This window comes from Nicotiana sylvestris, chromosome 3 (assembly GCF_000393655.2).
Source record: "Nicotiana sylvestris chromosome 3, ASM39365v2, whole genome shotgun sequence".
NCBI classification, from domain to species: Eukaryota; Viridiplantae; Streptophyta; class Magnoliopsida; order Solanales; family Solanaceae; genus Nicotiana; species Nicotiana sylvestris.
Window position 1 is genome coordinate 1,025,654 of NC_091059.1, and position 12,706 is coordinate 1,038,359.

The 12,706-nt window shown below is 37.9% G+C and overlaps 1 protein-coding gene across 1 annotated transcript in view; it reads left to right on the plus strand.

Moving 5' to 3' along the window:
* LOC104241073 (tRNA nucleotidyltransferase cca2) overlaps window positions 1-10,161 on the plus strand; it is a 29,814-nt gene extending 19,653 nt beyond the window's left edge. The window contains exons 7-15 of the mRNA XM_009795987.2: window positions 4,317-4,426; window positions 4,578-4,705; window positions 7,404-7,470; window positions 7,871-7,954; window positions 8,242-8,304; window positions 8,422-8,566; window positions 8,647-8,814; window positions 9,169-9,266; window positions 9,347-10,161. Coding sequence (XP_009794289.1) covers window positions 4,317-4,426; window positions 4,578-4,705; window positions 7,404-7,470; window positions 7,871-7,954; window positions 8,242-8,304; window positions 8,422-8,566; window positions 8,647-8,814; window positions 9,169-9,266; window positions 9,347-9,451 — 968 coding nt within the window. The 3' untranslated portion in view covers window positions 9,452-10,161. The remainder of the gene's footprint in view (window positions 1-4,316; window positions 4,427-4,577; window positions 4,706-7,403; window positions 7,471-7,870; window positions 7,955-8,241; window positions 8,305-8,421; window positions 8,567-8,646; window positions 8,815-9,168; window positions 9,267-9,346) is intronic.
* Window positions 10,162-12,706: the final 2,545 nt, after the last annotated feature.

A 12,706-nucleotide genomic window follows, 5' to 3' on the forward strand; every position in this document is an offset into this window, starting at 1 on the left:
CTTTAATCTCTTCTTGTGCAGCTACGAACGCATATGCAATCAAGTTTGCTTGATTTATAAGGCGTTCCGGTTCTCGTGTCTGCCTCTTCTCCCTCCCCTTCGCAATTGTGTATGGTTCATTGACAGCAAGTTCTTCAACGCCTACATCTTCTGACTCATCTTTAACCTGAGTCTCTTGATCCTTTTCCTTGGCAAGCTCCACCGGAAGCTCCACCTGCTCGTTGTTCTTGTTTCCTGAAAACTCCACGGAAACTTTACGGGGATCAAGTATAGAGGATTCATCGAAGGTGACATCTCTACTAACTATAAATTTGAGTAAAGACAAACACCAAAGTTTGTACCCTTTTACTCCATCCACATACCCTACGAATATGGCCTTCTTAGCCCTTGGTTCAAGCTTTCCTTCATTAACGTGATAATAAGCTGGACACCCAAATACTCGTAAGTATGAATAGTTAGAGGGTTCACCTGACCATACCTCATTCGGAGTCTTAAAGTCAATTGCCGATGCTGGAGATCGATTGACAATATGAGCAGCAGTGTGAACTGCTTCAGCCCAAAATACTTTGGACATTTTGGCTTGTAAGAGCATACAACGAGCCTTTTCAAGAAGAGTTCTGTTCATTCTCTCGGCAACTCCATTCTGCTGTGGGGTATGCCTGACAGTCCTATGTCTTGAGATCCCATGAACCTTGCAGAATTCATTAAACTCTTCATTGCAAAACTCCAAGCCATTGTCTGTGCGAAGATACTTGATTTTCCGCTCCATTTGATTTTCAATCAAAATCTTCCACTCTTTAAATGCTTCAAAAGCATCACTTTTTGCCTTCAAAAAATACACCCAAACCTTTCGTGAGAAATCATCAATAAAAATGAGAAGATACCTCTTTCCGCCCTTCGATGGAAGTTTAGAAGGACCCCATAAATCTGAATGGATGTAGTCTAGCACTCCTCTTGTCTTGTGTTTGCCAGTGCTGAAGCTGACCTTCTTCTGCTTCCCTAGAACGCAGTGCTCACAGAAGTCAAGCGTGCTGATCTTCTCACCTTCCAAAAGTTTACGATTGCTCAACATCTCCAGTCCACGTGCGCTCATATGACCCAGTCTCATGTGCCATAGTCTTGCCTTGTCATCATTAGATAACTGCACTGTAGATGCATTTGCAGAGCCAACAATGGTGCTTCCGGCCAATGTGTAAAGGCCATTCTCCAGCTTGCCTTTCAGCATGACTAAAGAACCTTTAGTCACCTTCATAGTTCCTGCTTCGCTCATGTACCTGTAGCCTTGTTCATCCAGAGTACCCAAGGAGATCAAATTCTTCTTCAGATCAGGAACATGACGGACTTGTGTAATAGTCCTCACGATTCCATCATGGCAGCGAACCCGAACTGAGCCAATGCCAACTATTGCACAAGTTGCATTATTGCCCATTACTACGGTTCCTCCACTTTTCTCGTAGCTGCTAAACCAGTCTTTTCGGAACGTCATATGCAGAGTACAAGCAGAGTCTAACACCCATTTGTTTTCATAACTACTATTATTATTACACGATGTTGTTAGTACATAATCATTATCAAAATTATGTACCTGTTCAACTGTAGATGCACTCGCCTTTTCCTTGGACTTTGACATTGGGCAATCTCGTTCAAAGTGCCCCTTCTTGCCACAACCCCAACACTCTGTATTCTTCTTGTTCACACGAGACTTTGATCTGTGCTTTGATTTGGTCTTTCCCTGTTGGCTAGTCCGGCCTCTTACAAAGAGGCCACTTGCCTGGTCATCTCTATCTCCTTCAATGTGCCTCCGCACATCACTAGAGTTAAGTGTCTGCCGCACTTGCTCAAGCTTGATAGGCTCCTTGCTATACATCATTGAATTCTCAATATCACGATATCCTGAAGTCAATGAGAATAGCAAAGCACATGCAAGCGTCTCCTCCTCCCTTTTAATTCCTGCAATCTGTAAGTCCATGACAAGTTTATTAAACGCATCTAAATGATCTTGTAACGAAGTACCTGGCCCCATCTTAAATGTGTGAAGACGCCGTTGTAACAACATTCTTGTTGTCACTGATCGGTCTTGGTATAGCCCTTCTAGCTTTTCCCACAACTGTTTGGCCGTCTCTTCGGTACCCGTACTCACTTCACAAAGCACGTTAGGTGCAAGGGATAGTTGGATTGCACTCAATGCATCCCCTTCAATCTTCTCCTTGTCGGGAGCTGATATATCCGTAGGATACTTTCTGTCAATAGCATGGATTGAACCTTCCCTCCGCAGTAACGCCATCATCTGGATCTTCCAGATATTGAAGTTGTTGCGTCCATTGAATCTATCAATTTCAAACTTCATGGAACTCATATTTGCTTGTTCTTCCTCCTTGGATCGTTAAAGGATCCTGTCGCTCTGATACCAATTGTTAGCGGAAACGTAAAAGAAAGAACACAAGATTTAACGTGGTTCGGATCAAAATAATCCTACGTCCACCAGAGAACAATTGTCCTTTTAATATTAACAAAGGAAGGGGAGATTTCCCAATTACACTTAAGAGAATTTCTCTCTTAACTCTCTACTCACTACAATGTATTGTATTATTTTGGGATGATTTCTACAAGTGAAGGAGTGCATCTATTTATAGAGGTAAAGACCTCCTCTTGATGTCATTGCTGACATCAAACTACCTCCTCTTGATGTCATGGGTGACATCAAAGGAGGAAGCTTCCTCCTAGCATCCACACCAACTCTTTCCACCAACTCTTCCAATTGGCATGCCATTGTTGACTAAACATAAACCAACATTTTCAGCATGCCATTGTTAACTAAACATAAACCAACATTTTCAGCCTGCCTGCTTTGTCTTTGCCGTAGTCGATGCCCAAAGTTAAGACTGCCACCTTGACAAGCTGACTTGCCTAAGTCTCATGCACTCACTTAGACACACTACCAGCTCCGTACATTGCTTCCCACATCCTCACAAACCCACGTCAAGGGGAAATATACAAACCCTTGACATTGGTTCTATTCGGCATTTGTCATGTACCAACTATAGGGGCTAATAGACCACCCCCGCTAGTTGAATTTGACATTCTCGTCGAGGCTGTCTTCAAGTAGTCCTCCACTTGTTTTTCATACTGCCACAAAGAAGCACCTTTCTACCACATTGCATCTGTCTCGGGGCTTCCCTTTCCATTGAATCAAGAAGTCTGTCCACCTGCTTTTCTAATGTACCCCAAGAACCCGGTGATCAAAGATCTTCTTAATCTCGTCCTCAAACTGTGTGCGCACCACATGAGGAGCTCTCTTAATTTTATGTTGACCCGGATCTTTGGCATCATTAATGTAAGGCTTCAAGAAGCTCATATGGAAAGTCAAATGGATTTTCATTATTTCCGGCAATTTTAGTCGGTAGGCGACCTCATCAACCTTCTCAACAACTTCGAAGGGACCATCATATTTTGAAACTAGTGTCCTATGTCTTACCCTTCTGTCAATTTTCTTCCATATCTGCGGAATAAGTTTCAATAGCACCATGTCGCCCACTTTGAATTCCAATGGGCGTTCGTTTTGATCAACATACTTCTTCATCCTCTTTTGGGCCTTTTCCAAGCTATCTTTTGCCTCTTGAATCATTGCTTGTCTGTCCATGGCATAATGGCATGCAGCTGGGCATTTGCTCATTGTCTTCTATTATGCTATTTTAAGTGGTTGCGAAGGTTGTTCGCCTAAATTAGCTCGAATGGACTCATCTCCGTAGCCAAGGACTTGCGCAAGTTGTAGGAAAACTATGCACTAAATCTGCCCAATTGCGCTGATTTGCCTCACAAAATGCCTCAAATATTCTTAAAGCAGATGCTTGAACTAGATCTTACAGCACATCTACTTAATATTATATAATTAACCCCCAACCCCCTGCCCCCCGGGTGGGGAGGGGGTGAGTGGGTGTTAAAACCTCTTTGAACCATTCCAGAACTTTGCTATCAAAACTGAAATCATGATCATATGTTAGAGCCATGTTGACATGGATAAGTTTGGTTAATGAAATGGAGGATTCCAATTCTTAGTGATTGGGGGGAGTTTCTCCGCTCTATTTGCTGCATATTCTATGGGTCTGCATGTCTTTTGAGCATGCTAAAGTCATATGTAGTGTGAAATTCTTCCTCTTTCTTCCAGTATCTCCTTTTATCACTTTAGGTTTCAATAAAGCTGGTTGGACATCTATTTTCGCAATCCTCTCTCAAAGTGGCATTTTTCCTTGTTGGTTGAACTTTGTTGTGCTGTTCGTCGGATGTCATCATGTCTCGATATGATTTGGTGATTTTAGGTGCAAGGTTTGGGTTTATGTTAGATGAAGAACTAAAGAAGGCAGCTGCTGATGAGGATGTGAGGGCTGCTATTGCTGATAAAATTAGCAGAGAACGGATAGGACATGAAGTATGTGTATCTTATTTCTGAGTGAAGGTTTACATGATTGGAATTAATTTTGACCCCTAGATGGTCCTCTATTAGAAGGAATTCTTTAATGCACATTGCAAAAGGTTGCTGTCCTTTTCTAATTTTCATTTCACTTTGTTTTATTTTGCAGATTGATCTTATGATATCTGGCAAACAACCAGTCAAAGCAATGACTTATATTGCTGACTTGAAATTATTTTGGGCTGTATTTAGTATTCCTACTGATTTTGAACCTTCAATTCCTGAGGAATATGATAGGTAGTGTTTACCGTCTTCCAAATATTCTTTATTTTCGAGAATCCATAGGCTGTGTGCTTGTTAGATGCTCCTTATAGAAAAAAATGTGTTTGGTAGATTCTATTGTATTCCAAAATTCTTGTGGACAAAACGCAGCTAGTGAACAACATTTCTGTATACTTCATCCAGACCTATTTAAAGCATACTTACATAGGATAATGATTACCCAACAAGCTCAGAAAGTGATGTCAACAGCCTAATTCATTCACTGCTCCCTATACTGGACGTACTGCTAGGGACAAGGTCGGTAACACATGTAAGGGGATGATCTTGTTTGCTTTAGCGACAGACATATAGAACCCGACTGTCTGGTACTAGGGATAGGGTAAATGAACATTCCCTAAACTGGATGTTATTGTCCAGGGAGAAGGGTGATATTAGAAGTAAGACATGATCTTGTATGCTTTTGGTGATGGAAATATGAATTTCAATTGCTTGGAACTAGATGTTTGAGGAGAACCAACAGAAAGATGTTCTGAACATTCCCCTGCGTGATGGTTTCTCTGGTCTAAATCCAGTAGATGGTGAGCTAGATCATTTCCAATTTGCTTTTAGCAGTGTCATCTCTGTGACATTTTCATTTTTGTTTTGTTGGAGACAGCTTATTATTCATGTTCATGTAGAAGAACCGAATGACCGTTCTTGAACCCTAAGTTGCTCCGACATGGCAGTTTAAGTGCTGTTCCCGTGTCGACACAACACTAGTATGGGTGTGGGTATGGGATAAACAATTTCGGGTACTTTGACCACGCCGGACGGAAAATTCGAGACGAGATACAATTTGGTTCCCAAATCAGAATCCTAATAATTAGGGTAAAGTTGAAGAAAATAGCATATGTTATCTAAGAAATCAATCATTTACTTATCTACAACTTGAGAATAAAATGGAAATCCACACTTTACCATCTATACTTGAGTATTTCACATAATTTCTCATAATTCAGAGACATGTTTTGTATTTTAATTTTTTTGAATTATTTTTAGCCGGATTCCCGCACCCGTATCCGTACTAGGATCCGTATCCCCGAATCTTAGAATTTACATCTCGAAGGATCCGACCTCTAGATCCGTACCCGTGCTGGACACCCGTACCCATGTCCGAGCAACTTAGCTTGAACCAAGCCAGCTGTCACTTTGGTTGGATCTCTGTTTTTTCAGTGAAATCTATATATTAGTTGTTTCATCTTCCAAACCTATATTGAAGTATCTTAGAAGTAAACAGCTTGATGATAAATGTGGTCATGCTCAGAATTTAGCTAGGGGGATACTGTAAATGAATTCCATTGGCATATGATTAGCTCTTGTGGAGAATTAAATGAGTGTCATTGTCATCTTGTGGTCTATTTTGTTATTGTTAGAGATAGCTATGTAATTGTCCCACATTGGAATAGGAGTAGTATCCCCTTTGTATAGAGTAGCTATAAATAGCACCTCTTGTATTGCATCACACACAATATATCAATATATATCATATTTTCTCCCGTGCCTTCTCACAGTTATAAAACTTTGCTGATTTTACACTTGCTAACGAGTCAATCCTGTATATTGTTCTTTGGAATTAAAGTGTAGTCGACATTGTTGTCAGCCATATTCTTTTTCTAGATGTTTTTTATCACCTTTTCAGTTCATATTTCATATGAACAGCCCGCTGCCCCTGTTGTCCATGACCTCTGGTAGGATATTTTTCATTTCCTTGAGGATCTTTCTGTTTCCCGCTTATCTCTCCTCCTTCGTTAAAGATTTGAGTCAGACAGTATGCTGTTCCTGCATCTTTTTGTCTGTTGAATTTATTATCTTTATGCACTCTAACTTACTGTAGTTCTCCTCTTTTCTCCCTACTTGTTGCTCCAATCAAGGAGCTGGCGGATCCCTTGACCATAGTTCCTAGTTGAACAGGCTATTCATCTTCCATTACAACTGATACTGGTAACATCTTACTTTTTCGAAACAGACCTCGCATCTTAGTCAGATTCCTTCATTTACCCTGATAATAGCCTGAGTGCTATTTTCAACCGGTCATACATTTAGTGAATGCAAGAACTCCGATTCCGAAAATTTATCGAGGCATCGTGGTCAGAGAGGCTTTACCAAAATCCTAGATCTGAAGTTTTCTTCTTCTTTTTTTTTTTTTTTTTTTTTTTTTTTGAGAAGGTAACAATTTTGTATATATATCAACTGCACCAAGGAGGTGCAGTCTTTCAAATTTACAGAAGATGGTATAGGAAGATCTTAAATCCCTACTGTACTACTAAGATCCTAGGACATCAATAATGGATTCTGGATCTTCCATATACTTCTGAAGTTTTCTTCTCTTAGTGGCTTCTTTTCTTATTTCTTTCCACTTTCTGCAATTTGCGCATATATGTCCCTGATGTGGTGTTCCTCCTATTCTCTTGCGCACATTATCAAGGGCTATGTTTTTTTCAAGTTTTATTGGGCTCTCTGACACCCTCCGCAAAAGACCAACGAAAGAGAAAAGCCCAAGTGAAAACTAGCTTGCATATACCTTAGAGTTGGGTTGTTTAGGGGTTTCATTAGGTATATTTAGGTTCATTTTATTGTTTACTCTGTTTACTAGGTTTTTGATAACGTAATTTTTCTAATTATTTGCTCTTTAAGGGTTTTTATCCCTAACATGTTAATCATTTATGACTTACAGGCTGTGTGTTGCTTGCTTGGATTTAGCTTGTGGGCTTTTAAACTTAATTGGATGGTCCTCATTTTCTGTGAGTGTTGTTTCATCATCGTGATTTACCTTATCTTCTCTGTATTTGAGATTTCAACAGAGGGATGAATATAAAAATCCTTTTGAGTTTATCCGAATCAAGGTTCTAATGCATAAAACAGGTGCTCAATGTTTTATACATAATATATGGAGTATAGGGGTCTTTCTTAAACTTCTCATCTCATGTTTTTGACAGTTATCGGTTCTTCTCATTTCTGATTTTTCTATGATGATTGGCGATCACATATTATTGATAACAATCCTCATTGTGTGGAGTGATGATCCAAATTATCCAAAAAAAAAAAAAGAAGACTTGCCATAAACTTGCTGTGTTAGATGTCAAATGCTTCTGTGTATACGCTAATTTAAAACTAACCCTTTCATATCCATTTTTATCTTAGGATGATCAAAGGAGACTTTGCCTGTATGCTGCTTTATTTCTGCCATTCAGAGAGACCATTTATAGAGATAACAAAGCCAAAAAGGTAGAGCTCTGGACCATCAAAGAGTCCATGCGATCTGTTATGTTTGCATTGGTCGATTCCATTCTGCATCTCTTATGTGGATTGAACAAATTTGCTTATGATTCCATGGATGTGTCTTGCTTATGATTGGAGTTGGTCGACATTTGGTTTCTAAGCAGAAGAAAAGAACTGCCTAAAGAGGCTCATTTTTATGTAGTTACTGTTAATATGATATTATCTGCACATGAGCTCCGTGAGGATTTGGGGTTTATTGTGTATAAAGACTTACTTTGGCTGACACTTATCAGATTCCAGTTGTCAACTATATTTTTCGCAATTCTCTCAAGTTGAAGGCCAGTGATGCGGAAACAGTGAGTGATTCTTTTTGTGACTACTATATGTTTCATGCATTTGTTATTGAGCCTTGAATCTTAATCCTATTTTTTCTTATCACTATTTGTTATTGAGCCTTGAATATTCATTTGCAGGTCATAAGCTTGCATACTGCAACCAAGAAGTTTGTCACCTTAATTCCATCACTTGTTTCTAAAGAAGATATCAAAGTTTTAGAAGTTGAATGGAAAAAAGATACCATTGAGGTTCCAATTGCTTCGAGGCTTAGAATATTGGCTGGTAATAATCTTCTGCAAGACAAGTTCTCTACTTCTTAGTGTTATCTTGCAAATTGATGGTTAACTTTTCTTCACAAACAGGACTGCTACTTAGAGAAATTAAAGAATTCTGGCGCGTTGCTCTTCTTCTATCTATGCAATTACATCCCGTTGACATTGTGTCCTCTACAAGCTTCTCAAATGAGAACTTTGAACTGGAGAAGAGAAGTGGATTATTCAAGTCAGTAGAGAATGCAGTGGGAGCGCTAGGTATCATCATTTGTCCTCTGTGCTTCTATTTTTGTGTTCCCCTTGCTATGTGGAATGGGATGAATCAATCATGTCACATAGATATTGAGCACTTAATTTAAGATATGTGAGGTTACAGTAGCAACGCTAGGTAGAGGGAGGATGTCCCTGCAAAATGATTGTCTCCCTTTTATATTTTATTATTTTTCACTATAATTGCTCCTGCCTCCTTGCTCTGTTTAGCCCCAGAACCTGGCTGCTGCACAGCCACTAAAAATAAAAAATAACCCAAGTACCCAATCCTGCCGGTTGCAAATTCTTTTGTATTCAGATCCCATATATATTTGTAAGCTATGATCTTACCTTAATTTCCAGGTCTGGAGAAGGTTTGGGAATTGAAACCTTTGGTTAATGGAAAGGAAATTATGAACATTTTGCAGATTAAAAGTGGAGGGCCAGTTGTTAGAGAATGGGTATGCCAATAACAATTTTCTTCTTAGCCAGTAGTTAATTGGTTTGAAGTATTTACTCATCGTTTAATTTTCCTCTGCAGCAACAAAAATTGCTGGAGTGGCAGCTCGCACATCCTTCTGGTACTGCTGAAGAATGTCTTGATTGGATGAAGCAAACACAGTCAAAACGTGCAAGAACTGAGTAGTTGTATCTGCGCAGTGTGCATCCGGTAGTTGATAGCAGTTCAGAATCAAGATTTTCCTCATTCCCCACATTGTTGTCTGCTGTTTCATTATTGACTTGCACCAGTTTACCTCTAACCCCTTTTTATATCGTAGAATAGCTGAAGAGGATGAGGGAGAGGAAAAGTAGTTACCAATTACCAGGCACTGCCTATGCATTTGTATAGCTTCTAATGATTGTATAGTGATGCTAAAAGACTTGTCAGATAGGAGTCCTTTAAATAGTACAGAACTGAGTTGAAGTTGGTCATGTCTGAAGAATTATCTATATTTATCCGGTGGAAGAAGAAAAACAGTTTACTAGGAGGAAGAGGTTCAAGTTTCGCAGTATGACTAGGCTGTCATTTAGTGGCATTATCAAGATTTTCCTATTTTTGTTACTTGTACTCCTTATTGATATAGCATATAACTTTTGAAGGTAGATAGGGGCAGGGATGGGGGCGTGTTCCCTCCGCCTAAGCGATGACTGTAAAATAGATACAGTAATGCAGTTTGGATCTTCTTCAAGCACATCAGAACTTAAGCTTGCTGGACAAGTTACAGGTTTTGTCAACAACTAGTTTTACTAGGAGTAACTGCATTTGTGATTTGTCTCTGCCGCTAAGGTGAAACTTTACCAAACTGGCCTTTTTGTGTCCTGAAGTTTTTCCTTGGAAAACTAAATTTTGCTGTATTCTGGTGGCTTAGTTTTTTGGTCAATTCATTCATTATGCTTCCATCCTTTGCAACAGTCACTTGTGCATGGGCAGATGCAATTCTGATGCTCATCTTCTTGCCATAAACTTGTCATATGGAGTGGATAAACTTGCCATTTGAAGTCCTTAGCTTGCTCCATGATTCTCTTTAAATGTTGTTTGCCCATTTGCACAAGCTGAATATTGCACGTTCAGGCAGTATGCATTAATGAAAACTCGTTAGGTTGGACTCTCACTAGTCACTAGTATAGTCAGTCTTTTGCTAGGTGTGTTGAATGCTCAGACGGCGAAGAAGTAATTTTCAAGGAGTAGCTAGCCAGGCATTAAAGTTACGTAGCTCAAGGCTTGATTGGAAATGTCAATCAATTGGCAAAAATGTTATTTTCAAAATATAGCTAAAGTGCAGTCATTATGTAGGCTCAATATTTGACATGAGACAAGTGGTGACTAAAGCTAATACCACGGGGGTCGTTAGGTTGGTGTAGCGAGGAGGTTTAATCTCCGCGTAAAATTGAGTGAAATTCAAAAATAGCCAGATTTACAAGTGGACATTTAAAAATAGCCACAGTTTCAAAAGTAATCGAAATTTAGTCACTTTTTATGTAAAGATAAATCTGAATGAAAATACTGTTCAAAATCCGGAAAATACTCCAGTATAATATACTGTAATTCCAGTATAATATGTTGGAACTCCAGTATATTATACTAGAGTTCCAATATAATATACCGGTCCAGTATAATATGCTGGAAGTTCATACACAAGTGGTCCAATCTCCGGTATATTATATTGAAACTTTCCGTGTAGCAGCAAAATAGTGGCTACTTTTCAATGACTTTGCAAATGCTGACTATTTTTGAATGACCAGTCCAAAAATTGATTAGCTCGTGCTATTTTTACTGTAAAATCTGGCATTATTATTATTATTATTATGTAGTGAGTGGTTGCTATGTTTCTTTTTGCTGTAAATGATACCAGCGTAAGTTATCCAAGAATCTATGTATTATATATGTGGAATAGGTTGCCGAATAAGAATGTGGGTGTGAAATAATAGACGGATTAAGAACACTAAAATGATAGAACTAGACCTCGTAATAGTAAACAAACTTTACTATTTTTAATAGTAAACACACTTTACCCTTGCACCATTTTTATACACCAAACTGGTGCAAAGTAACTCCAACCCATTACATTATTTTTTACACCAAAAAAGAATATTTCTTTTATATTCTTTTCTCCCTTTTATATTATACTATTTTCTTTATAAAACAAATCCTTTCTTTTTTCCTTTTTACATATTTATCCTGTATAATTCATATTTCTTTCTTATATAACCATTTAATATAAAATTATTTTATACCTTTAATTTTTAAATAATATAAATTATAAGCAAATATTATACATTATACATATTAATGTATAATTCAAATAAAAATGAAATCATTGGTAAGATATAATTAAATAAATATTACATTATGATAAAATTTAGTTTAATTTTTACATAAATATTCATCTTATAAGATTAGTATGTTGCTCCCAAATGGTCTATTAATGCATTACGAAGAGCAAAATGAGCATTTTTGTCCTTAATTTTTTTGTGCGAGGTAAAAGTTGTTCAAATCGATAATTTTCATCTACTACCATTTCTACTGTTGGAGTTGAACCTTCTCAAACATCTTGAATTAATGCATTAAGATCACGCTCGTCCTCGATTATCATGTTGTGCAGTATAATACATGTAGTTAATATATCATGGAGCACTTCTTTCCTCAAAAAACGTGACGGCCCTACAATAATTGCAAAACGAGATTGCAAATCCAGCCGACGGTTGAGATTAAGATGAAATCTATCCAACGGTTGTTATAATTTTTATACAATTATAACTTATAATAAAATTAACTTACAATTTTATATAAAAATAAAATATACGAAAATTAATTTACAAAAATTATACAGCAAAATTAAAATATAAAATTAATATTATAAAGATATTACATAAAAACTATAATTAATTACAAAATTATAATATGTTAAATTAAAAGACTTATATAATAAAAGATAATATTAAAATAATAGTGAATAGTAACGGTGTTGATGAATAGTGTTACACCAAATTTGGTGTAACACTATTCACACACCAAAATGGTGTAAGAAATAGTGTTGGGTTGGAGTAAAAAAATACCAAAATTTACACTAAATGGTGTTTGGTGTCAAAATTGGTGTTGGGTTGAAGATGGTCTTAAGAGTTCACAATCAAATATTTATGGATGTTTAGTAAATTTTTTAATACATATACATAATATGTGCAAAAGCTACTTGGTTCACGGGAACCCACATGTAATAAGCTGGATCCGCCACTGGGTGCATCTCCACTATACTCCCAACCAAGCCGGCCTCATACTCATGGAGAGGGCTATAGTGACCCAATTGGCTCTCGTTTTGGTTTGACGGAAAGGTGAAAAACAGTAAATCTTTGGTTGGTGTACTAGGGCGAGGCGAATCCCAAACCCCAACTTGGATACGAT